This window comes from Corvus moneduloides, chromosome 3 (genome assembly GCF_009650955.1).
Source record: "Corvus moneduloides isolate bCorMon1 chromosome 3, bCorMon1.pri, whole genome shotgun sequence".
Lineage (NCBI taxonomy): Eukaryota > Metazoa > Chordata > Aves > Passeriformes > Corvidae > Corvus > Corvus moneduloides.
Genome location: NC_045478.1, coordinates 10,537,374 through 10,562,740, shown reverse-complemented (window position 1 = coordinate 10,562,740; position 25,367 = coordinate 10,537,374). Strand labels below are relative to the sequence as shown.

Below are 25,367 nucleotides of genomic sequence, written 5' to 3'. Positions count from 1 at the left end.
TAGAATAGCTCTGTTCGATTCAGTCAAGTTAAGTTGCTGTAAAAGAGATGAACAAGTCCATAAATTCAGATTTCATTTTTCTACACATAAAATGTAAAAATATTGAAAATTAAATGTGAGTTCCGTCACTCAAAGATCTAGTAATGACAGAAGACAGGTTAGAAATCAGGAAAAGAGGCATGGCATTCATCCCTTGGGAAACAGTTGAGGTCCCTCATATGACCAGAAAACATGTTCTTCTACTCAGACAATACAGTTCTCCAGCTGTTCAAGCTGACTTGTTCCTTAGAAGATGCAGTAAAGATACAGAATGAACTTTCATGATTAGCGGTGACAAATTCTGTAGACAAACTTTTGGTAATCACCCACACCGATCAAATTGTTGGTTTGCTTTATTTTTCAATATTCACTCAGTCAGAAACTGTAATGCTAATATAAACTTTTGTATATGTTTGGTGTAATGTCATAGTCCAGTAAAGTATAGGAGTAAGGTGTAGGGGGAGTCAGCACCAGCAGCCAAGTCACAGGTGGAGGACAGAATGCCCCTTTTTAGTGATCTACCACATTCTCATCAGGTGTAACTGGTAGTGGAAATACAACCCCAGAGAGCAGCATAGAGGGAGATGTGAACTGGAAGTGGCAGAGACGTCTGAGCATGACGGGGACCCTGGAACATCCAGGTGTGATGAAGCGCAGAGGGAACAGCCGCAGCACAGCGCCGTGCTGAGGCCACTGCTCTGCTCGCAACCTTCTGCCAGTGTTCCCGCCCGGCACTCCCCTCTGTCATGGAGACAAGTCTGCTGGGGATCAGTGGGACGTGCACTGAGCCTAAGGACAAATACAGAGTTCCATCAAAAGCTGGAAACATTTTGGGACAGCTAGGTTGCTGTTTCTTTGAAGTTCTGCTGGATGCTGAGCACACCTCAGCTGCTCCTTGAGTTTAAATGAGGTAAACTTGACTGTGTAAAACAAGTCAATGGCTTTGCTTGTGTCTTCCAGACTGAGAAGTGTTTCTTCCTAAGGCAAGGGAAGATTCCTTCACTGCTGCAGCTCTCTGAGCTGTTAAATATGCATGTGGCCAAACTTGGTCCTCGTAAAACCCAATTGACTTCATTCAAAAAACTCCTATAAAGATGACTGATGTCATTGGAGTCCCACCAGGGATGAATTTGGCCCATGCCATTCCTCCTGTGTAGTCACTGGATAGGAATGTGGAGAAGAAAAGCATACTGGGCTCTAGGACTCCATCTCTCAACAAAACTACCAGGGCTGGAAAAGAATTACACGTGAATATAAATGTGTCGTACACACTCCATTAGATCACCCAGATCGGCCCCTGCTTTCAGCTACCCACGTACAAATTGGAGTTTCTCCTTTCACTACTGAGGGTTGAGCAGGAGTTTCTATATGAGTGTGCCAAGTCTCTTGGGAGCAAAATCAGCAGCATTACCCCCAATTTACAGATGAAGAAACCGAAACAGGGAGCTGAAGTGATTCGCTTCAGTTTACATGTGGTGACAGAGGTAGAAAAGGTATTGAAACTAAAGTACTTATGGCTCCTTGCCACTTAGGCCATGTATTCCTGTGATATATCTTTTTAATTTCCCTCTCCTTTCCCCATCTCCCTTCTCCCCTGCCCCCAACCCCATCCACATTGTCTCTAGCCACACAACTGGGAAGCTGGGATTAATCCATCCCTAGGGAAACTGGGATTAATATACAACTCATGCGGAACCTTTAAAAACCCAATGATTTGTGGTCCCCTTTTCAGAGGCACATGCAATCCACAGCTGAAAAGTAACTATTTGCTGTTCCAGTGCACATTCTGAGAGAGGCTTTTGCTCTGTTTCATGAATGTACAGTGAAGACCCCATCTGACAGGATTTCTTCCTGCATCCAACAAAGCAGGCTTAGTAGGCTGTGCAGAATCAGGCTCTTGTGGAGTACTAACAGTTTATGGGCAGAAAAAGAATGACTGGAATGCAAAGGGGGGGAAGAGAGAGAGAGATGTGCCAACACATCTTTATGTTTTCCTTCTGTAACTGGAAATGGTTAAAAAAAAAGAATTAAAAGAAAAAAAAATCTGTGTTTCCCTCATAAATCTTGCAGGAAGAGGCAACTAGAGTCAGGTGCCTGGTTTTTTACTCTTGCAAACTCCCATTCAGTGATGTTTTTATGATGAAAATGCAAAATTTAAAGCAACTGTGAAAACAGAATCTGCTCTCGATTGGCAGACAGAGGCCTAAATAAGTTTTATTCATTGCATGAATGTCAGATTAAAACACATGCAAAGATAGAAGAGAAAAAGAAAGAGAGGGAACACAATTAATCATTTAAATTATTTGTGATCCTGATTCAAAAGGCACATTTCCCGTCTAATTCCTTTCATTTATTTTGGGGCTTAGTACAACTTATCTCTTCTGACTGTCATGATTTCATCTCTACTTTGCTTTCCTTGGAATCTCTGAACTGATACTGCCTAGCAAATTTCAAAACACTGGAGGGAACAGGCGAACTGTTCCCCGATGCAGCTGGGAGCATGACCAGATAGATAGCCTTTGTTAGCATGAGGGCAAAAGTGGCCTTCTGGGAGGAGGAAAGGCACACACATGTAAGTGTAGCACAAGTGACATTAAGAGGTTGTGTGTGCATCCTGTGCTCAGCATGCCCACATAGTTTTTTAATACATCTGTATTTCTAATTATGTCAATTCTGGAGATTTTTTTTTTTCTTTTTAATTGCACATAAAAATGCAGGTCCAAAGACATTCTTGGCAGTCAGATCACCAAGCTTCAGCTTTTCAAATGAAACGCTTCTCATGCCCAGCTGGAAGGAGTGATTTCTCCACCTTTGCGACCCCGCAGCTCTAATGGTTCCCAGGAACCAGTTACTGACACGGTTTCTTACCTCGCCACGGGTGTTTCAGTTTCCCGGTGTTAAGGTGACCGTGGAGCGACCGTGGGAAAGCCTCGGTGGAGTGACCTGAGTCCCTTCCTCCCTCCCTGTGCACCCGACTCGGATTTCTGCCTCGTAGTTACGACCCCTGAAAACCTGGTTCCAAGCGACAGTGACCTTTGCTTTCTCGCTCCGCGACAGGATCCCGGGTGCATCTTTGTTCCTTTACTTCGTGCCAGGAGCGACACAAGAGGGACGGTGAAGTTCCTCGGGGATTTTCTCTCTGAGTCTCCGCACGGAGGAGGATGAACCACCCAGCCTTCAGGCTTCCCCTTAACGCCGTGTCAGTGCTCGGGGCTGCTGGTGAGCCCTCGGCCAGGCGCGGGTTGCGGTGCCCTGGCCTGGCAGCGGGACACGCCGGGGGCGGCTGGCGTGTCCCATGGAGCGCTCCGGGGCAGCGACCCATGCCGGGGAAAGGCGGCCGCTCCTGCGGGATTTGCGCAAAGCAATCCCTCTGAACCCCCATGGAGGACCCGGGAGAGGCGGGGGAGACGACACCTTCAAATCGCGTCCGAGAAAAGCTGCCGAGCAAACATCCCGGCCCGGCTCGGCCGCGCGGGGCCAGCGCCGCGAAGGGTTGGATGCTCCTAGCCCCAGCCGGACTCCGCGCATGAGAGAGATGCCGGCGGAGCGGAGCGCAGGGCTGCGCACTTGTCCCACCCTCCTCCCGCGCAGGGCCGGCCCGGGCTGCCTGCAGGTTCCTGCGGACTTCACCCCGCACCCCTCACTTGCTGCTTTTCAGATGCCAAAACAAAAAGTCTTCACGCGGGGTGGGAAGCGAGTGGCGGGTGGGAAGCAAAGCCAAAGCAAGCCGGCTTCACACTCTGCACATGCTACCAGGCTCCGGAGCTGGATGCGCAGGCGGCACTTCGCATCCCGAGCTCCCCGAGGGCCTTCCCACGTTGGAGGTGGGTCCGCAGCCCGTCCTGCAAGTGCCTTTTCATTAGTTACGGTGCGCTCGAATGGGTGTCCAATAAATAAGAAGCGGAGAGAAGTTTCTCTCCCCTCCCCTTATGTTAAATGAGTTACAACCGCAACTTTTTCCCTGTCGTTGATAGGATTCTTTGACCAAATAAAAAAATAATTACTAAAAGCGGCAGAGGGGAAGGGGAAAGGAACCGCACTGGACGGAGCGGCTGGCGTCGGTGACCATCCGCGCCGCGGCCGAGCATCCGCGCCGCGACCGCGCAGCAGCCGCTGGGCAGCTCCGAGGTCACCTCTGCCACATCGCTAATTTGCAAGAAAGGAGGCTTCTCTTATCGCGGGGGCACTGACTTGTGACGGGAGGAAGAAGGTTTAGGGTTTGCCGGGGGGACGAGAAAGGACGGCGGCAAGAGGCGCTTCAAAGGCTCAAGCGGATGCCCCAGCACTGAGCTCTCTCCCCCGTCTCGATCCAAAGCGTTTTCGCAGTGGAATAAACATCTCTGATCTAAGACAGCTGCCGGGAATCAAAGGCCGCCCCAACCAGCGCGGAACCGGCCGAAGATGTGACTGAAAAATGCCTGCTCCTGACAAACTCAGGGATGGGGGTGCGAAGGCGGCTCTCCCCGCAGCGCCTCCAGGCTCCGAGAGCAGCAACAGTTCACCCATTACTCATCTGATTTGTTTTATAACACTTCTGACACCTAATCTTATCAGCTAATACCCACGACTCAGTTACCCAAGACGATTGTTTTTTTCCTCACTAGCAGCAAAATTATTTGACTTTCTGCAGATGTGTTTACTTTTGTCAGCCTTAAAAAAAAAAAAAAGAAAAAAAAAAAAAAAGAGGGGAAGAAAATTAGGAGGGGGAAAACTAATGCATAGAAAAAAGATCCAGACTTTCCCAGACTGGTAGAAACAACCACTGAGGAAATAACTAAGAAAAAATAATCAAAAAATAATTAGGTTCTGAATATTGACAAAGGGTTTACCAGGGAAGAGATCAGAAACCAAATGAACACATATGTAGTCCATGCAGACTTGCCTGTAAAATAACAATTTATTTTAATACTTAAAAACCACACACAATCCAGTGATAAATGTCAATTACCAATAATCAGCATAAAGTGCCAAACAGCCATACAACTTTTTTTTTTTTTTTTAATAAACAGAACTTATTGGAATGTCTCTTAATTTGAATACACTGTTCAGAAAGCCAGCATTTAAAAAAATACGCTCTCAAATTGAGATTTGTTCTCTCACACCAGGACACACGAAGACTTTAAAGTACCACTAAAACCACGTTGTGCATACCGTCAGTTTGACGTATTGCTATCTTTCTTTCCTCTGGGTTTTTTAAATAAGTCCAGAAGTTACAAACTTCCTCACAGCACACTAGACCACAAGGTAATAAAAAAGGTCTCTGTGTCCCATGAACACTGATCTGTCCCAACACCAGGAACCCGTGGGTCTGAGATCGCGATGCGTTTTCTAACGCATAATAGGACGCCCCACTTGAGAGACTTAGGTCATTTCCAAACATTAATTTTCTTCTCCCTTTCTGAAAACAAACTAGCAAATGAGGTGCTGTGATGAAAAACCACCGTTTCAGTTCTTAATCGTCTTCTGGGATTTTCTGTATTTCCTGAAGTGTAAAAATAAGAAGCTTTATACAGTCAAAAAAAAAAGTATAAAATAAGAGTTTGGATTTTCTTAAGTAATACTTTTGGAAGCTACGATTTTGGTTTGGTTTTTTTGGGAGGGAGGTTGGGAGGGGATTGCTCGGGGGTGTCTTGTGGGTTTTTGTTTGGTTTTAGAGATTCCTGTCCAACACGTGAGCACCACCTTTTGGCATAAAGTTTATCAAAGCCACACAAGTCAGCTAGCACTCTCTGTATCATTCATGTGTATTTTAAATGGAAAATAATCTTTTCACCCACAACTTAGGAAGTTAATTGCTTGGACGGGGGATTGAAGGGGTGCACATTTTGCCCTTTTTAAAGTAGAAACCAAAACAAAGCACAAAGTCCAGTGCTCCCGTCCTGAAAGTTTTGTTTCTGCTCTAGGTTTGGTATAAAGTCTGAAGGGGAGGAAAAGTTCATAGAGGTTGGAGATTCAACACTTAAGTTTGGCAGGTTTCAGTTCCTTTACTTGCGTGTGCAGTGTCTTGTGGACTGCTAGTGTTCTGGACTGGCAAAATCCTTTCCCACATTCTTGACACTTAAAAGGCTTTTCTTTAGAATGGATATATCTAGAAAGAGAAAAACAATTGAAATGTCAGAAATAACTGGCCTAAACTCAGCAGTGAGCTACCTGAGGGGAGAACATGCTGGAGATTTCTTACACCTACTGCTGAGACTGAGAGTGCTGGAGTGAGGCACCCGGGCAACTGTCTGTATGTGTGTGGGCAAGAGGGGGGGTGGCATCAGAAGGTTATAGGGTGCCTTTCTTAGGAATAAAGAGCTTCTCTCTTACTTTGGGGTCATCAGGCTGCATGTCTTCATGACACTTCTGAATGATCATAGAGGCAGAGGACAAAAGATGATGCAAATGGAGGGTGAAAACATCTGTGGAAGCTAAAAAGAGGGCTGTTTTAAAAAGAAAGTTGTTTCTACGGAGTGAGTGAGGTATGTCTTCCACGGTGATTTACCTGGGCTCTTCCACCAGCAGCCGGCAGAGGAAAAACTAGAGGGAACACTGTTGGCTGGATGGGTACTTGACTTTTCTTACAAAAATCTTGAATGTAGGAGGGTAACTGGGAAAATACGAATACACACAGGAAAAAGAACAGGAGAAGAAAAATAGTTACCTGTGATCCCTCAGGTGATCCTGTCTTCTGAAGGCCTTGTGACAAATATCACATGTGTAGGGCCGTTCATCGGTGTGGGTTCTTTCATGAATCAAAAGGTTGTAGGACTTGGTGAAGTGCCTGCCACAGAATTTACACACAAACTCCTTCTTGGTTTTGGATGGTAACCTTCCCCGTGTGGGTTTCTTTTCTGGAGAGAGTTTAGTTACCTCAAGCAAAGACCCCAGCCCTGCGGGTGAGCCCTGACTGTCTGCCTGTCCCAGTTTAGAGTGGTCCTCTTGTGTGGCAGCCACTGCTAAGTTGGCAAAGTCAAAGCGGGGTTTGGCTTTGAGGGTCATGTTGGTAGCCTCTTGCTTGGGCTGGATGACATGTGGGAAGAGCGGGAAGGTCGGCAGCTGGAACCGTGCATCCACCAGGCTGGAGACGCTGGGCACTTTGGAGAAGGAGGAGCGGGGCAGGTGCATGGCCGGGTAGCCCAGAGTCCACTGGTGCAGGTGCACGGCGTGCAGGGCACTGAAGCCATAGAGGTTGGAGAGGTGGTCAGAGGGCACGGCAGGCAGCCCGTTGAATGCTTGCAGGAAGGAGTAGTTGGTAAGCTGGAGGGAAGGATGGATAGGCACTGGGGCCGGCAGGGTTTTACTTCCCATGGTGGCCGCTCAGGAGGAGGATCTTGGGAACAGGGGAGGAAAATATCTGGAAAATAAAGATGAAGAGGGGAAGAGGGAGGGGTAGATTTATATGAAAACAAAAGCAGAGGGAATTTCTTACCTCACCCCTCATTAATATCCTTCTCCAAGCCACAGGAGGAGGTTGCCTTGGACTTGGAGATGCCTGACCAGGTCTTTCCAAAGAGTGTATCCCCAGATTCCCCCTCTCCCCATCTCTCTCTTGCACATAAATGTTGTACTCCATCTGCAATTGTTCGCTTCCCAGCAGCATCCCCTACTATGCAGACTTTCAATGATCCTCTACACAGGGACAGCCGAGAGATGCCATTTTGGCCCACAAATCTCAGTCATCTCCCAGTAATTTAAAATCCCTTCCTGGGTGAACTCAGCCTTTAGAAAATAGTGAGATACTGCCCACTACATCTGTCCAGAGAAACTGCGCTTAGCCCTGACTCGAGGTGACGTGGGGAACGGTGTGGAGTTTGCTGCCCCTGGGTTGCTCAGCTCCCTGTGGTCTGGCCTCAGCCAAGCCTCTGAGGTGATGGAGGCACTTGGATGCTCAGAACTGCATGCTCTCCCTCATTCAAAAAGAGAAAATAATTTTGGGGGAAAAAAAACATTATGGGGAAAATACCAGCCAAAGCCTTCTCTCTTGTGTACTGCAAAAAGAAATTGGAAAATGCTGAATTTGGGTGACGAATCTGAAGTGCCATTTGCTCTTCCCCGGGAGAAGTGTCTGGCTTCAAGCCCACATCCTAATCTAGGCAATTGCTTAATTAGAACCCTTCAAAGGCAAAAAGACTGGGGCTGGAGAAACCCTTCCCATGGGACACCCAGACCAGCAGCTGCAGGGCCGCAGCCCTTCCCTGGGCTGGGTGCCACCACTTTGGTCTGTGTTTCAGGGTCCTGCCAAGACCCTAGCCTCTCTTCTGGGCCAGATCCTGACCCGTCCCATCCTCCCATCCCACAAGGCAGAGGGGGAAAATGCTACAAGGCAGCAGCATTGAGGCACATCTGGCCCAGTCTGAAAATTCAGCCCCAGCTGCTGTCAAACATTTGGCAGGAGATGCCTCCCGAGGGATGTTGGTGGGGACATAGCTTCCTCCCTTTGTGGGTGTGAGAGAGCACCCATGGCTTTTGGAAGCATCACATCCCTGCAGCCCAGAGAGCCTCCTCCTTACTCCACAGTCCTCAACTTATACTCACTTTCCCCCCAGAGAACTTTGGGGTTTCCCTTCGGTGGGGCTATTTTCTGCCAGAATCCCCACAGGTTTGCTGCAGGGTTCCCACGGGATCCACAGAGGGTCTTCATAAGATCCTTACAGGGTTCGTGCTCAGTCACAGCAGGTTCCCCCAAAAGATTCCCACAGGGATCCTGGCAGTATTTGGACTAGAGTTCACCCCCATGTGAAGAGTAAAGCCTCTTTGGAGAAATGGAGGTAGCAAAGCACAGCAGAGCAGTAGTTGTCCCTCTGAGCTGGAAGTCTGGGGGTGTGGAAACTGGTGGTGGAAGAGGTCTAAAGACCAGGGAAACAAACATGATTTATATGTGGGCTGTTGCCTGGAACGAGGAGCTGCGGCTGGGAGGGTGTGAGAGGGAGAAGCTTACTCTGAACAGCTCTATACTCCAGGCCCACCTTTCACTCTGTTTTACATAAAACAGTAGCAGGAAGAGAGACTCAAACCTTAGAGGAATTCCACCGCAGTGACCCAGAATAAGACATTGTGACATTTTTTGTTTTTCAATTGGATACATTTTGGATAGTGACTGATTGAAAAATGCACACATTATATTCTCTATTCTCCTCCCTTTCCTCTTTCTTTCCCTCTTTCTATTTTTTTTTTTTTTCACTAAACTATTTAGGGCTGTTGAACCAACCAGACTGTTTTGTTGCTCTACTGGGGATATACTTTTATTTAGTTAGTGCTGCCTATACACTAAGCATGTCCACATCACAGCACAAATGCCTCAACTGGTGACCCCGAGAACAAAGTGCACAGAAAACACTCTTGTCATCTCGTCCAGGTACCTGAAAATGTCTGTTTCTGTCCGTCACAATGGCTCCGTGTCTGTTTTCCTGCCTAGGTAGCTCTAGATATCTCAAATATGAAACAGGCTATTGCAAATTAAGTTTATCCCTCTTTCTTTCTTTATATTCTTAGAAAACATTTAATATGGAATATATAAACAGAAATCTACTATGTCAATATGGGTAAATTTTCACTTGAAAGCATTTTAAAAATTCTCTTTTGATTTCCCCAATAAAGGACAAACCAAGGAGAAATACAGTCAGGTCATAATAGCATCCATTAAGCCCACAGTTTTTGGGGTTTTGCTAGAGCAGCTTTGTTAAATTAAAAAAAAAAAAACAAAAAAAAAACCCAAATTTTAAAAAGGATGAGAAAGCAAAAGACAACAAGGGGCAAAAAAAAAAAAAAAAAAAAAAAAAAAGACAGGAGAAGAAAATAAGAAGAAAAGAGGATGTGGGAGCAGAGTGTTCATGTTACTACAAGCTTCTTGGCACTTTTCCAGAAATGTAAGCTCTACTTTTACTCTGTACGACCGGGATAGTCAAAAATATGGATAAAGAGCAGGGTATTTCATAAAGAAGTCCCCTCACTTCGGGACATCAAAGCAAATGTGTTTCACAGTGTAGTAACTCTCTGGTCTCCCTCTTGCCTGCAGAGAGATCAACGTTTCTTTGATTTCGGTGTCACCTCCACCTTTAATTCTGCTTCATGTAAACAGATCGTTATCGGGTCTTCTTTTTTATTTTTTTAATTTTTTTTTTTTTAACAGAAGAAGCCCCCGCCAGTTCTCTGCTTAAATTCCCCCATAGCAATAAAACTGTGCGGGCTTTTCTTTTTTAGCAAAGAGTAGCTCGGTGAGTAATTAAGAACAAACCACTTGTGTTCTGACTGAAACAAAACCCACTCATGCCAAGATAAATTTACCCTGCAAAATAGGATCATAAACTTGAAAGACTACATCTGTCTCCAGCTTTCTTACCCTTTGTCCTGAGTGAAGATACGGTAATACTGTTGTCCAGTTGCCACTGTTTTAAGACCATTGCAATCTTAACCTTCCAAATTAAATTCTACCTACTCTATATGCCAGAAAAAAAAAAAAAAATCTACCCGGCTTTCTGCTGGTAGCATAGCAGGAGGCGAAATTAAATGGATTTGTAAGTAATCTTGTGGCCAGTCGGTATTTTTCCTTTCTACATTGAATTATCAATTTCCGACGTGTCCTTTGAAAGCGATATTTGTTACATTAAATACCTGACTCATAAATAATGAGGTTTGCTAATTAGTTCCACATGGAAGAATGGAGGAGGTAAATTACCCTGAGGACGCTGCTTATTTTTACAAACATGATAAAGTAGCAGACATAAAATGATGCATTCTTGCGAGAACCTCAAACTACAGCAATCAGGTTCATCTGTCAAAAAAAGTTCCCCAATTTTTCCTGATTTTTTTCAAGTCTGGTAGCCCCGTCCTTTCGGCTGCACACATTGGTGTGCAGCGTTTTGCCACCAGGTCGCCTATTTATTTTGTCCTCTTTGAGGGGACGAAATTTTCCCTTCCTAAAGTTAAAGCGAGGAAATGGAGCTTACAAGGTCTGTGGGGGGGAAACTAAGTGGAAAGGGAATAAAACTGCCCTTTCGCTCCGCATTATTCGAGTGTGGTGCTCTTGAGGAGTAAAGTGCATTGTTCAGCACAGATTTATTCAAAGTATTAATGAAGTGAGCAGAATCTATTAAAGCAGGTTTATTCGGGGCTAATTGAGCGTGAAAGAGTTAATTGCTAACATTAATGAGGACTGGAAGGACTCAGTCAGCATGTGCCTTGGATATCTCCGCTCAATCCTTATAAAATCATCATTCACATTTTATCACGAAATCGGTGTTGACAAGTCTCCCCAGACCACCACTGCGAGCGCGGGTGAACGAGATGGGCTTTAGTCTTCTCAAATAATAATAATAAATAATAATAGCCGGGGGCCGAGTGCACCAGCGATCGCTACACTGCCCGGGGCAGCCTTTATCCAAGACAGCAAAGATGCCCGGGTTCGGCCCCAGGAGGGACAGCGGCTACGAGGCCACGGCTGGGAGCGCGGCCCCACGGCGGGCGTGGGTGGGTGCCGCGGGACGGCCGCAGGGCCGCAGGGCCAGGCTTCTCCACCTTCCCTCCGCAGAAGTTTTTAGGTAGGTTTGGGGGTGTTGTGTGCGTGCTTTTGCAATCCCCTCGGATGCTGAAAGGCCCCCAGGACAAGATCCACCCTCGCTTTCTCCCTAGACGAGTGCCCGGTGCCTCCCCTGCACACGAATAAATCGCCCTTCCTCTCTCCTGGACACAGGGAGGATTTCTTGCCTCTCTTCCCACTGTCACAGCACTCACAGCCGCGGGTGGGGGGCAAAGCTTTGCGGTGACAGCCCCGGGGGCAGGCAGGGCACAGCGGCGCATCCCCGGGCCCGGCCGTCCGCAGCCCGGCTCCGCAGCGGAGCTGCAGCCCCGCGGCCCCGGGCCCGGCGCCGCCTTAGGGGTAGGGCCTCTTTCTCAGCTGACTCCGGTCTTACTGAACCGGACCTCCTGTGCACCTGTCCGGGACTCGACCCTCACCCTCCTGCCTGACTGGCGATTTATCGAACAATTCCTGCAGCGCTACGATAATCTCCAAAATGCTCTATTTTTATAGTTTCCCTCCCAAAAGCCAACTGTAACAACCATACCCTAATCCTCGGCTTTGCACTGACACTTTATAGACTTGGCCTCGAGAGAAGCTTAGTCTCTCCTGCGCTGAACTTATTTCGATCCACTCAGACAAGTATAAACATCAGGTTCATTTCTGTTATGGCGTTGGGAGGAAACAGAGAAGGCTTCTCAGATCCTAAAACAGTGGAGTTGCAGGAAAAGAAGGAAAAGGGGGAAAAAAAGAAAGAAGAAACCCCGCAGAAATAAATAAAGAAGAGAAAGAAGAGGAAAGAAAAGCCAATAACAGGAAGGAGAAAAGCTGGAAGTTCAAGTCCGTAAAGGACATGCAGGCTTCTGTGTTGCTCGTGTCATTTTTAGCTCTGGTTAGAAACACTGTTTCTCCGCAAGGGGGGAGACACAACTTTGAAAGGGGAGGACAAATCTTTAAATAGCATCAAAATATCCGAGACCCATGTGAAGGCTTACCCCAAGCCCTCCGCCCGCCCCAAAGAGAACAGTCCTCCTCACGTGAACCACAAGTTCCACACTTCTGCACCATCCAGGGGATGGTGGGAGGGGATGGGGTCAAAGAAAGAAAGGAGGTAGCCTAAAGGAAATGTTTGAATCGATATCCCCAACCCCCGAGGACTGGCAAAACAGAAACCAAACAGAATGAGTTGGTCTTTTTATTTACCTAATCCCGATCTGTGCTCCACCGCTGGCAGCAGTTAAAAGATCCTGGGCTAAATTTGAGCTGGTAAAATAAAATAATTGAAAAAAAAAAAAAAAAGAAAAAAAAAAAAAAAAAAGGAGGCTGGGCTAGGTCAGTGTCTGTGCTGGCCCTGGGGGGCACAGCTCACCCCACCCACCCCACTGCTCCTCCAGCGGGTACAGGCAGATCCGAGCGGGGCCAGGTGTCCAGGTGCTCCGGCCGGCGGGACCGGAGGTGCTTTCCCTGCTCCTGCTCCCGGAGCCGGCTGCGTGCGCTGGAGTGCGAACGCGCCCGAGAGCAGTCGCGCTCAGACTGAACCGATCCCTTCCCTCCTGCCTCCTCCTTATTTCAACCCCCCCTCCCAGCTCCCCCCTCAACCTCCCACCGCACTCCGGGCATGCGCACGCAGGGAGAAAGTTTCTGGCTGGGAAGAGCCAACTTTTCAACCCGCTTCTCCCGGAGGCGCAGCAGCCCGGGGCTCGCAGCCCGCAAACCTCTCACCTCGCCCCCCCGCCCCGCTCCCGCAGCCTCCCCCGGAACATCTCCCCAGGGCCCGCTGCGCTCGGCCCCCGCGGCGGAACGTCCTCCCGGGGCCCGGGGGTTCCCCGCGCAGCTCCGCGGCGGACGGGACGCTCCCCCGGCGCCGCTGCGCGGCCGCGCTGCCTCCACAGATCCGGCCCCGGCGCTCCGCACCGCTCCGTTCTGCGCCGCACGGCTCCGAACCGCACCGAACCGCGCCGAACCGCGCCGAACCGCGCCGCTCCCGGCCGCCGCGCTGCGCCCCCTCCCCGCCGAGCAGAGCCGCGGGACAGGACTCACCGGGACCTGCCCAGAGGGCAGGAGGGAGACAAAGGCAGAAAGGATGAAAAAGTGGGGGAAGGATGGAGGGAGGGATCTGCTCCCGCTGAATGGATTTAGGGATCCAAAGTTGTTCTGCGTCTCTGAGAAGATCCTCCGAGAGGATCTCGGGAGCCGCTTACCTGTGAGGGGTCCACCCCCGGGTTAGAGCCGCTTCCTCCGCCCGCCCCATCATCCTTCCTGATCCCCGCTTTCCGCCCCAGCGCCCCTGACCTCGGTGCCTTCCTCCTCTCCTTCCTCCCACGGGCCGGGAGGGTCTCTCCCCGCGCCCCGGAGGGGTTCCGCAGCGTGCGAAACTCCGCGGATTCTCTGCGGATCGGGAGCCGCAAAGCTTTGCTTAGGTCCGGGGGCGACTACTCGGGCAACACAGGAAAAGCAAAATAACCCTCGAAAGAAAAAAGTTAAACATGCTTTATAATTAATCCTGAGGCCGTAATCTCCTCGGTTATTTGTTTTTCTATTCATCCATCCATTCACACTCCTTTAGATCCGTGAAGGGGGAAAAATTGCTTGGGTGTATTACATTGTCCCGAGGAGCCAGAGTAATATAATATGCGAGCGAAGACAGATCCGTCAGGATAACACGGTACCGTGCTCAGGGACACGCATGTGTCTTTTTATTGTTCATGTCACTCCCGTTACTACATCTTTTTTTTTTTTTTTTTTTTTTTTTTTTTTTTTTTTACCCTCTCCGGAGGAAAAACAAGCAAACAAATAAAACCAAAATCAACAAAACAGAAACAAGAAAACACCGTTATCATCCTGCGAAATAAGTGTTCATGAACATGACAGTAGCATGGCGAAGCAAGCCTAGCACTGCCATTTCAACCCCAAATCCTCTCTATTTTTATGAACAGTTTGGGGTCCAACATTGCACTCTGCTCCAGGCAGGAGAAGAGATTTTCGTTCCCTCTTTTTGTAAACGAGTGGCATTTTTATGAGGCAGAGGCGAAGCAAAGACGTTCCCAGCTCTTCTTCTGTTCTCTCACATTTCGTGCTGTTATTTTCTTTCTCTCTTTCTTCATTACCCCCACACACACTCAACCCACCCCCCCCCAAAAAAAAAGAACCCACACAAAAACCCCCAAATCAAGTAAAAAAAAAAAAAAAAAAAAAAACAAAAAACCAAACTCAAATCCCAAACTCTTAAACCTCGTATTTTCATTCCTGTCGAGAATGCGATCCTGTGCCCGATGTTGTAAGCTGACTTCTTTGAATAAGTTTGCATTTTCAAATATAGTTTAAGTCCAGTTGTCAGAACACGAATGTAAGATTCCCAAGTGTTCCCAGACCAAGACACAGACCGCAGACAGACTTTTCTAACTGGAGATGTATCTTTTCCCATAGGAAAAATCTTGTTATAGCTGAGGGTGGGTGCGTGCACTAATAAAACAGAAATCGCATTTCTCTTTAGAGAAATAGCAGATTAGCTGAGACGGCAAACACAAAACCAGAAATGATACCTGCACGTGCTGCCCTTGACAGAACAAAATAAAAACCACGCACTTCCAGATATAAACCCCGTCATTCCGAAATAAATACTTAAACATCGAAATAAATGGAAGTAAATGATCTCATTGTCTATGGGGGAGGGAGACACAAAAAAAATTATTCCCACGCGAAAATAGTTTATAATCAAAGCAGGTCGTTGAGATATCCTTTTATTCCAAAGTATTCTTGGAAGCTGTAGCTGAAAGCTGCCTGGATAATGTGTTGTCTGATATTTACGTATTTGTTAAAAAATAAAAATATTTGGACTTGTCAACCCACTGGCGATAGAACTGAAGTTTCAGGTTAACTGTCTTGTTAAATGCATTTGTTTAAATATCTGGTGTTTAAGTTATGAAGGGTATGTTTTTCCAAAGCCTTTATTCTCAGATGGATTTTTATGATGCCCCTTGCTAATTTTCATTTTGTCAAGTTGCAGCAGTGGAGAACCTAATACCGGGAACGGGGTGCAAAACCACTGTTAGCTCTGACACGCAGGGAATATGCTGCGCTTTTCCATGGCGAAGATCTGCTGTCGATTAGGAATGTTACAACTTCAAGAGAATTGTAAAAAGTGAAGTCATCTGCTCCCAAAGCTACCCACGTTTGTAGGATTTAGACGTGACAGTGAAACCCAATTCGTTTCAGGAGAAATTTGTGAGGTCAGTGGGGAGACAGGAGCCCTCATTCCTATTTCTCACCTGTATCCAACTCCCAAAGTCATCCCCGTCCCTATCCTGTCCCACGTATCTGCAAGGCAAAGGCCCCCTGTGCTCTGCACCCCATTTTCGGGGAACAGCATCCCGGACACCACCCGGCGCCCAGCACGCCGGGTCTGCCTGCTGGCTGCGCTCCCCCAGCGCCGGAGTCGCCGTCGGGCGCTGCCGCCTCGCCCCGGTGCCGTCGGTGCCGGCGCTGGTGCCCAAACCGGGGGGAGCGGCTTCTTGACCCTTGCGGAGCAGACTCAGGGGGCACGGGGAGAACATTTGAGAGCATTTCCCCGTCCCTCCCCGTCCTCCCCGTCCTCCCAGGGTAGCCTGTTGCGCTTGTCACCTCCTCTCTAACGAGTTCTGGGTTCAAGGGCTAACCCCGAGCACCGCGGACACTGGGGTTCGCGCCTCCTCTGGTTTAAGCTCCTGCGGATGCCGGTCATCCCTGGATACACCTACACGCGTGCTGGGAGAGGTCTATACAGCCTGACTGATGTTCCTCTTCCCTCCTGCAGCTGGGATACCCAGCTTCACCCACTTAACCTTTGCAAGAAAAACGATTCTCGGCCCCATTCCATAGCCATAGACGGGATAAAACTCCCTTTTGCTTCCGTGGGACTTTCTCCCAACCGGGGAACTGCCCTTGTCCCTTAAAAATTCTTTTACTGAGAAGAAACAACTGTGCTACTCGCGAAGCATCATCGGCGGGCTGGGGCTGGGGGGAGCAGCGGCTCCGGCGGGGCAGGGGGAGGTTCTCGTGTGCTCGGCGAGTCCAGGGGCTCCATCGCCGCTGGAGTCTGGAGAACGCAGCGGCGGTGGGTGGGGGATGGCTGGGCAAAGCCGCCTCCGCTCGGCAGCCCTGCAGCTCCCGACGCTCCCGGGAAAGGAAGCGGGAGCAGGACTGAGCAGCCGGCAGAGCTCGGCGAAGGTTCCAAAACTTCTTCGCTCCCGGAGCTTCACCGGGAGGATGGAGCAGCCCCAGCGGCAGACACGCAGGGGAGAGGCAGGCACAAGTGCACTCAGCGTTCCCCTCCTTATCCTCACACCTCCCCGGGCAAGGTGTAACGCCCCGGTTATCTGTACCACCTGGGATACATATATGTGTATACATATATTCTGCTTTTCTTCGCTTTGTCTGGTTTCTCCTCTTCCTCCGATTTTGCTGACGACCGCGGTGAAGGAGTGTGTGGACTGCCCTCCCTGGAATGGCCCGGACTGAGATGAAAAGGGAGAGTCAGAAAGGGGCAGGAAGGGCCACGAGCCCTCGGGGGCCGAGCGCGGAGCGTGGCCGGGACCTGCGGGTGGCGGTGTGCGAGGGGCCGGCCCGGAGGCAGCACGGGCGCTCCCGCACCCCGCTTCCCAAAGTGATCCCCCCTCTCTCCCGACCCCAGTTCGCTCCTCAGGTTCCATGTAGCCTTATTATTTTAATAGCTGCTAATGACAAGAAAGAGAAGAATAGCGGCAAACAACGCGGGTGGAAACTGCTCCCGCGGTGCGAGTAAACGCTCTTCAAATAGCAACTCCCGCCTCCATCCCCCAAAAAGAAAAGCGGTGCAGAGATGGATATAACGCTGTTCTGCCAACTTTCGAGTTTTTTGGGTTTTTTTTCAAACTTCTAGGGCTCCCTGAAAATAAAAGCCAAACTTTGGAACATCTCCATTTTGTTAGCAAGGGGGAAATCGTTTTCTCTTGATTGCGATGCTGAGATGTAACCCAGCGCTTTAATATATTGCCGCCCTTCTCTAGAGAGTTACTGCGGCGGGGGAGAGATCCGCGGGCGCGTAAGTCCCGGTTGGCCCCCCCGCGCCCCGCGCAGCCGGCGGAGACAGCCCTCTGCCAGCAATTTCTCGGAGTAGGAAAGAAAATCCAGAGCACGGAGTAGAGCGATAGGGGATTTGTCTTCTTCAAGAATCACAATGGATTTTGCAAGCAACTAATTAAGTGCAAGATCTCCCCCCACCCCCAGTCCCCCACCCCACACACCCCTTGTTTGCAAAGCGGTGTTAAGTCGGCTGTGTAAATGATTCCACTTTAACTTCCAGCCCCTTTAGATCACTAATAATGCCGTGGTGGTGCTGCTCACACTGGTGCAGTGAGAGTCAGCATTTCCATTATAATTTCCTATTTTCAGGAGTTTTTACAGTGGTCATAAAAATTCAATCCAGGCTCAAACTTGGCATCCCAGGGCTCCTCCCAGGAGTAATTTCTTTTTGTTGTATTTGAAAGAGGAAACCATTTATCTGTTTTTACATTGCAAGAGAGCAACAAAAGGAAGCAAAAGCAGAACATTTTTGTGTTTTATATCTCTTGCTTTTCCTCAGCTTTACAGTATCTGCCATAGATGTTAAAGGAGTACAGTACACAGTAATTAATAACACATGAAAAACCATCAGGTTATAGAGAAACCAGAGTCTGCAATCAGAACTGGTCGTATAAAATACTCTTTATCATTCTGAAATCTTTTGCTTTTCTAAAATAATAATTTATTAGCAATGCATCCAAAATGTAATTTGATGCTGGGGGTCACCTTGATTCAAAATGAACTGATCATTGTGGAAATCTGAGAAAGTTTTTATATGTGCTCATTTTTAAGAAAAATTTCGTAAAAGTGCAGATGTTTTCAGTGCAGATTTGAGGGGTCTATCCTCCAGCCTCCTTTAAGCAAGTATATGTACAACAGTCAAATAATCTTTGGATTTAGGTGTCCCTAAGTATTCATTTATATGATGGATTGTAATGGCTATATGTTTCCCTTGAAACCATTATATTCTATCAGGTCAAAACCAGCTTCTTAAAAAAGTTCATTTAATACAAGGGTGGCTGGAATGATTTGTGTACATTACATTTGCTCACATACAATTCCCATATCTGCTGGAAATTGAGTAAGGATTTAATGATCCCAGAGGAACAGAAGGCTTTGGTGACATGATTCCGAAGGGGCCTGTGAGACAAAGAGCAGTGTGAGTTGGGACACTGAAGTAGAATGCCAGCAAAGCCTGGACATCACATCATTTTGCTTTGGATTATGCCTATGCCACATGTTTTAAAGAGAAATCCTTTCTCTACTGCTATAAAATATACATTTCTGCTAGCCTGGAAACTCAGTAGGAGTATCCTCCAACTCATCCAGCTCTGGTTTCTCTAGGAAAAAGGATCTCCAAGAGCAATCTCTCAGACTTGAAAGAGTTACTTCTAGGCAGTACCAAAAGATTTCTATGGAATTAAAGTTATGTATGTGTACATATAAATACATGTACACTAGAAAAGGAAAGAACCTTTGTATGCATATGTAGATACATATACATACAAAGAGAGAGATTAACACAGCACAATGGAAGTAGGGGGATATGTATATTGAATCAAGGAATGTCAGTGACCTTTATATTTTTAAACTTTTTGAATGATATGTAATTTGATAAGGCTTATATTCACTACAGTTAACACTTAAAAGAGGACTCCATAACTTTCAGTGAATAAAGGCAACATCCACATGCCATGGTCTGTCAATCACAGTACTGGAATCAGACTTCCACAAGATTTATCTTCCATTGAGTGATTTCATCACAGTGACATTGGACTAGTAATCTCTAGTGGATCCAGCATTTCCTGAAAGCAGGGAACTTCCTGTTGAGATCATTTTAGAGAAACCTTTCCCTTTTTTTGATTAACCATATGCTGGCACATATACAGAGCCAATGGTCCCTATTTTAGGTATCTCAAATCATAGCCTGAAGGTTAGAGGATGGGTATAAGTCTTTTCTATTTCTACATTTTTATCAGGCTTCATCTTCAGGAGTTAATGATGTACATAACTGGAGTAGTTGATAGCTCATACACCTATGTGACAAGAATCTTGTTAAAAATGAAAAAAATGAAACACTTTCTGCACAAGACGTGGTTAGAAAAGCTTTTCCAAGGACTTAATTACAGCAACATTTCATGGCAGCAGTTCAGCATCTCCTTTGGTATTAGCAGGACTGGAGATTGCAATACAAACAGACAGGACTCCACATTTTACATCCTAATTATTTGGTATCTTGTTTTGGCTTTGTCCACTGCATAGATATGTAATGAAACAAGGCTCTGTGTTCAGTCAGTTGCCAATATTCCTATCCCTTCATCCCAACAGACTGGACACTGGACCCCAAAGGTACATTCAATCCATGTGCAGTAGCATGAGGGGAGACTGGACCATCATTTGTGCCACAGACCTCTAACAGTCTCCCCAGAATTGTGAGCTTACCGTGCCTTTGACATGACAGCTGCCATGCCTGTCTGGCACAGCAAACAGGGAGAAGAGGTGCTGAAGACTGGGAAGATCTTGTGCAAACTCACTCGACAGTCGTGGACAGGCTCCAGGGGCAGGTCTGCTGGGTCAGGTCTGTGGAGTCACAACCTACAGCTCAGAAATGTGGGTGGTATTTTAAATATCCAGGGCTTCCCTGCTCCAAACAAATGTGTTGTCCATAGCTGCTGGTCCCAGCTCTGCTGCCCATTCCCTTGGCTGCAAGCTCATTGACCAGTGCTGCTGGCAGACACAATGGCCAACTCTCCATAGCAGACAAGGACATTTTAAATTCAGTTACATCAGTCCTTGGTCATCTAAACCACATCTGTGCCCCCTCTCTTCTATAATATGATTGGTGCCAGAGGCCAGTTGGTCCTTAGCCATTTGTGCACTGCTGACATGACTGCATGACACTGAAGCAGCCATGGAGTTGCAGTATTCTTTCTCCCCCAGAAAACTATATGATTTTTTTATGATTGACTTCAGTGACATTAATATCTAACAACTGCAGTACTGTGTCACTGCAGATTCAATTTCTTGGCTTTTACTCAGTGGAAAGGTGTTATTTTAACACAAAGTGATGCTTTTAATAATACAGAACTGGTGCCTGGCTAAAATATGTAGAAATATTGATCTGGTGAGAATTTTGATATTTAGAACAACCCTAAAATTATGTTTATTTAGGATAATATATAAGAAATATATTCTAGTTGTATAATCACTCACAATGGCTTTCCTGTTTTTAGCAGTTTCTAAATATATAGAAGCACTATAGAAAAAAATGGTTTGGTTTTTTTTAGTGTTAACTTTCATAAAGGATATAAATTCCCTTTGAAACTACATGGAAATAAACCTGAGGGACCAACTAAAAGTCACGAAAGCAAAGGAAGTTAAGAGTCAAGTCAGAAAGAAAATTTTCTATCCTACATAGTCATGCTGAAGTGTCAGAGATAAAGGTCACCTAACAGGGGGGGCTTTGTGCCATCAGGTGATTCTAAATACCAAGTAAGCTGCAATACACTGGCCCAAGGGGACGATTAAGTAGTGACAGAGTTTCAACCCTAACTGAGAACTTCCTGCTATTCGTGGTTTGAGGTCAGGCCTTTAAGGTTATTTTGAGATAGGCTTTTGTGTATAAAGCTGTAGGAATAATACAGTCAGGGCATCATTGAACAGACAGGACCATAAAAATCTTTTCTTGGAAGTGCAATCCTGAAGAAAACTCGCCACCTGCTGGCCGAATGCCTCCTCGTGCTGCCCTCTCCTACCAGCATCTGCTAAAGTCGGTATTTACCAGATCACAGCAGCTGAAATAATCCACAGTTCATGCTCTCGCCAGTTAAAGCCTTCATTTTGGGACCTTCTGTCTTAAAGAAAAAAATAATTTTCATCTGAAATCTCTACTGTGTTGCACTGAAAATACTGCGAATCAAATGTTTCAGCATGAATAATAGTCTCTCGAGGCTTAAATATTTTTGTACGAGTGAGTTTTGTTAAATGCATTTTAAAACATGTATATCCTCTTTCTTTCCCTTATGATTACATCAGGAATCTTTGTGGTTTCTTTTGTGATATTTGTGTTGCCACAAGGTCTTTTATTTGCTGTTACTACTTTTATTTACTGTTACTAAACAGTAACTGGAGATTTTGACATCTCATTAGAAATAGTTCTCATTCCTGTAATGGGAAAAGAAACACCTCTCAATGCTAAAGATCACCATCTTACTTTTTGTTATACAGACATTTTAGTAAGCAAATCTAAACTATTTAGTAGAGATAACAGAATTTTTTTGTCAATTGAATAAGTCAGGTACATAATGTTGCCTTTTTTCATTACTGTCTGCTCTACAGTCAGCTAAGTTAGATGACAGATCCCATTGGTTCCAACCTAATTTGGGTAGACCATTACAGAGTAACCCAAAACAAAATGTGAACATACCTCAGAACTAATATTGAGTTTACAATCTCCTGATGAGGATTGTGAAAGCACAAGCCACAGGAAAAAAAAAATCACAGCCATCCGTTTCTGGACACAGCAAGGGAGGAGGCAGTGAAGGCTGGGTTCATCCACACTCAGTGTCCCGTGGAAGGGGGCAGCAGTCAGTGTGAGGCTGGCATGTAGCAAGGTGTAGGAATTCATCTATCAATACAGTCAACAAGGTGGAAAAGGAAAATAAAACATGGGTAGCTTTCCAAAATGGAAGAGAGCCATAGAGAAACAGATGAGACTTAAACCCTGTTAATTCCAATTTATATTACATTTGAATTTCAATTCAATATTCTACATCACTAAAGTGACAAAAGTACTGAAGTTAAAAAAAATATAGAAAGCAGGAATAGTGGAAGAATTAAAAAAACCAGGTGTATAACATAAATGTAAGCATAACACTGAGAAGCCAAGATAGAAATATTGACTAGAAGACCCAAAAGAATGAAAAATGGGCAATTTTTTTTAGTCGTTAACCATTAACATTTCAGTCTCTCACAACTCCAAAGTAACAATATCTGCCCAGTGTGGTAATAAAGATGATCAGAGAACAGTAACAGAATAAAGAAATGCAAGTGAAGCAACTAAGGAGGGGATGTCCCTGGTGTAGCAGTGAATGTGAATGCTAAAACCATGCTTTTCTACCCAAGAAAGGGGCAAAAGGAACAACAGTGGCTATGAATGGTGTGGGAATAGATCAATTTCTTCTACCAAACTCATCCATAGCTTTGTTCAAAGCATTTGATCAGTTCTCTGTTCTGGTATATACATCTGTAAAAGGTGGGTAAAAGATGTGTAAATATGCTCACCTAACTGCCAGGGATTAAGTAAAGAAAAATATTAGAAATCCTAATTCACAGAGGGGAAAATAGCTGCTCGCAGTCTGCATTTTCTTCAACTTGGCCTTGTCTCAGCTACTGTTATATTCTGTCCTAGTTTAGTCACAATGCAATTTTTAAGCAATTTGGGGAGCATTTGTTTGGAACAGTCAGCTTTCCAAAATTACTTCCTAAATTGTGAATGCTTTCACAAAAACTTGCTCACATAAAGCAGTGGTAAGCTTCTAAACCACCAGCCTCTCTTTGGCAGCAGATTTGGGGCAGGACCAGAGTCATGGACTTCTGACTTATAACTTGCTCTACTCTTTCTGTCTGATGGAGAATGAGCAGGACATTATGTATAGGAGTGAAGCCTCAAAATTGAACCTTGCCTCTTCTACAACAACTGTTCTCTGATCAGACATCATGACTTCTGACTGGTTACTCCCTGTGGTCCTTACCATCCCCTCCCAAAGAAGAATGGCAAAGCTGAAACCAGATAATGCTGCTTTTCTCATCTGTGGATAGTTATCCAAGAGAGTCTACACTTAAATTTGTTGATCTCCTTTGGAAGTTGCAGAGGCAGCCTTTTGAGTCATGACTCTTAGCATAATCCTTGGGGAAGGAAATAACTTAAAGGTACAACTCACACCTTTAGTTACAGGAAAATATTAAGGCTAGAAATTCAACTTGAATGGTTTTCCTGAGTCAAGGTGGTTTGGTCTCCACTCTCTGGACATCCAGTTTTGTATTTTTGTCATGATTTAGCCCCAGCCAGCAACTCAACCCCCAACAGCAGCTCACGCACTTCCTGTCAGTAGAATGGGGGAAAAAACTGGAAGGGTAAATGTGAGAAAACTCATGGGTTGAGATGAAGACAGCTTAATAGGTGAAATATCACCAAAAAAAATTGCATCAGAAAAGTAAAACAAGGAATTATTTCCCCAGGTCCCAAGGGAAAGCAGGTGGTCAGGCATCCTCAGGAAAGCTGGGCTCCATCACACGTAGTGGTGATTGGGAGGACAAAATGCCATCACTCTGAATATTCCCCCTCTTCCTTTTTCTTCCCTCCACTTTATATATTGAGCAAGATGCCATATGATATGGGACATCCCTTGGGTCAGTTGGAGTTACTGTCACAGCTGTGCCCACTCCCAGCTCCTTGTGCACCCCCAGCCTCCTCACTGGTGGGGTTAAGTGAGGACCAGAAAAGGCCTTGACGCTGTTTAAGAGCTGTTCTGCAATAATGAAAACATTTCTGCATTATCAACAGCATTTCCAGTACAAATCCAAAACACCGACCCATACTAGCTGCTGTGAAGAAAATTATCTCTGTCCCAGTCAAAACCAGGACAATTGTCTATTCGTGGAATTCTTACACATAATTGTAAAGTTGTTGAGAATTATTTTGGGGGTTTATTCATATTTTTATCTCTTAGAAAGTCCTTTCAGATTCTAACATCCCACATCTTACATCTCATGGGCAGTTTATTATACCCATATGTTCTGTGCTAATTTAAACTGTTTATCTTCATTGATGTTCCTCTTCCTCGGCTTTCATAGCCTTAAGGTAAACAAATCCTGTTCAGAAAGATGGATGCTTCATGTCCAATTTCCTTTTGATGAACTTTCTCTGCATCTCCTTCATTTTGAATTAGCGGTCTTAATGGTGGCTTCTACAGCAATTTAAGTGCCAAAGGTACTTGGTACCCAAGATATATGGTTATGCAATGTTTGCATCTATAGTCTCATTCATCCATACAAATAAGCTTGATTAACAAACACAGTTTGAAATACAGCCCTCTTTGAAGTAACACCGTGCTATTCACAAACCAGACAGTTGTACAACTTAGCTATTTTTCCAACTCAGCTGACCTGAACAATATTGGTTACAAATCTCCTCTCCCAACAGAGACATCCTGTCTGTACATGCCTCAGTTCTTGAAGCCTTGCTGTGTGCAGGCCAGCTGAGTGTCTTTCCTCTTCCTTTTCCATCTTCCTGAGGCTCTCTCATCTCTCTCTTGGCTCAAGGGAGAGTGTTTACTGAGGACAGAGGGTATGGAAAAGGTTATGACTTTCAAAGACGAGATCTTTATTGTGGCTGACCGTACCCAAGCACCATTTCTCCCACTGAAATCCAGACAGTCCTGTCCACTGCGTTGGGGCTGGTCATGTTTCCATCTGGGGGCCGTTATCCTTTTCCAGGAATGTCTGCCATGAGCAATGTAAGGTTAATTCAAACCAAGAGGACAACTGCACCTGCTTCCTCTCATCCAGCAGGGCAGCTGAGCATCCAGATGTTTGTAGTTGTGGTTGGGTTTAGATATTTTTCATCTCCTTCTCACAGGAACTAACAGTATTGATTTCCAGTGACCATACAATCCTGACTTCCTCTCTTAGAGGACTGTAGTATCATTTCCACCTTTTTTGTCATTGTCAAATATCTTCCTTTTATATA

General features: G+C 46.1%; 1 protein-coding gene and 1 long non-coding RNA gene across 2 annotated transcripts; one reads left to right on the top strand and one right to left on the bottom strand.

Moving 5' to 3' along the window:
- Positions 1–4,907: 4,907 nt before the first annotated feature.
- LOC116441970 lies at positions 4,908–8,709 on the top strand. Its single transcript, XR_004239318.1, has 3 exons — positions 4,908–5,460; positions 5,943–5,947; positions 8,698–8,709. It is a non-coding gene; the product is annotated as an uncharacterized LOC116441970 (long non-coding RNA).
- Positions 5,597–13,084, bottom strand: OSR1 (odd-skipped related transcription factor 1). The gene is made up of 3 exons (XM_032104471.1): positions 12,743–13,084; positions 6,686–7,378; positions 5,597–6,127 (listed from the first exon to the last, which is right to left on the bottom strand). The coding sequence occupies exons 2-3, from the start codon at positions 7,330–7,332 to the stop codon at positions 5,992–5,994; spliced, it is 783 nt and encodes a 260-aa protein (XP_031960362.1). The 5' UTR covers positions 7,333–7,378; positions 12,743–13,084; the 3' UTR covers positions 5,597–5,991.
- Positions 13,085–25,367: the final 12,283 nt, after the last annotated feature.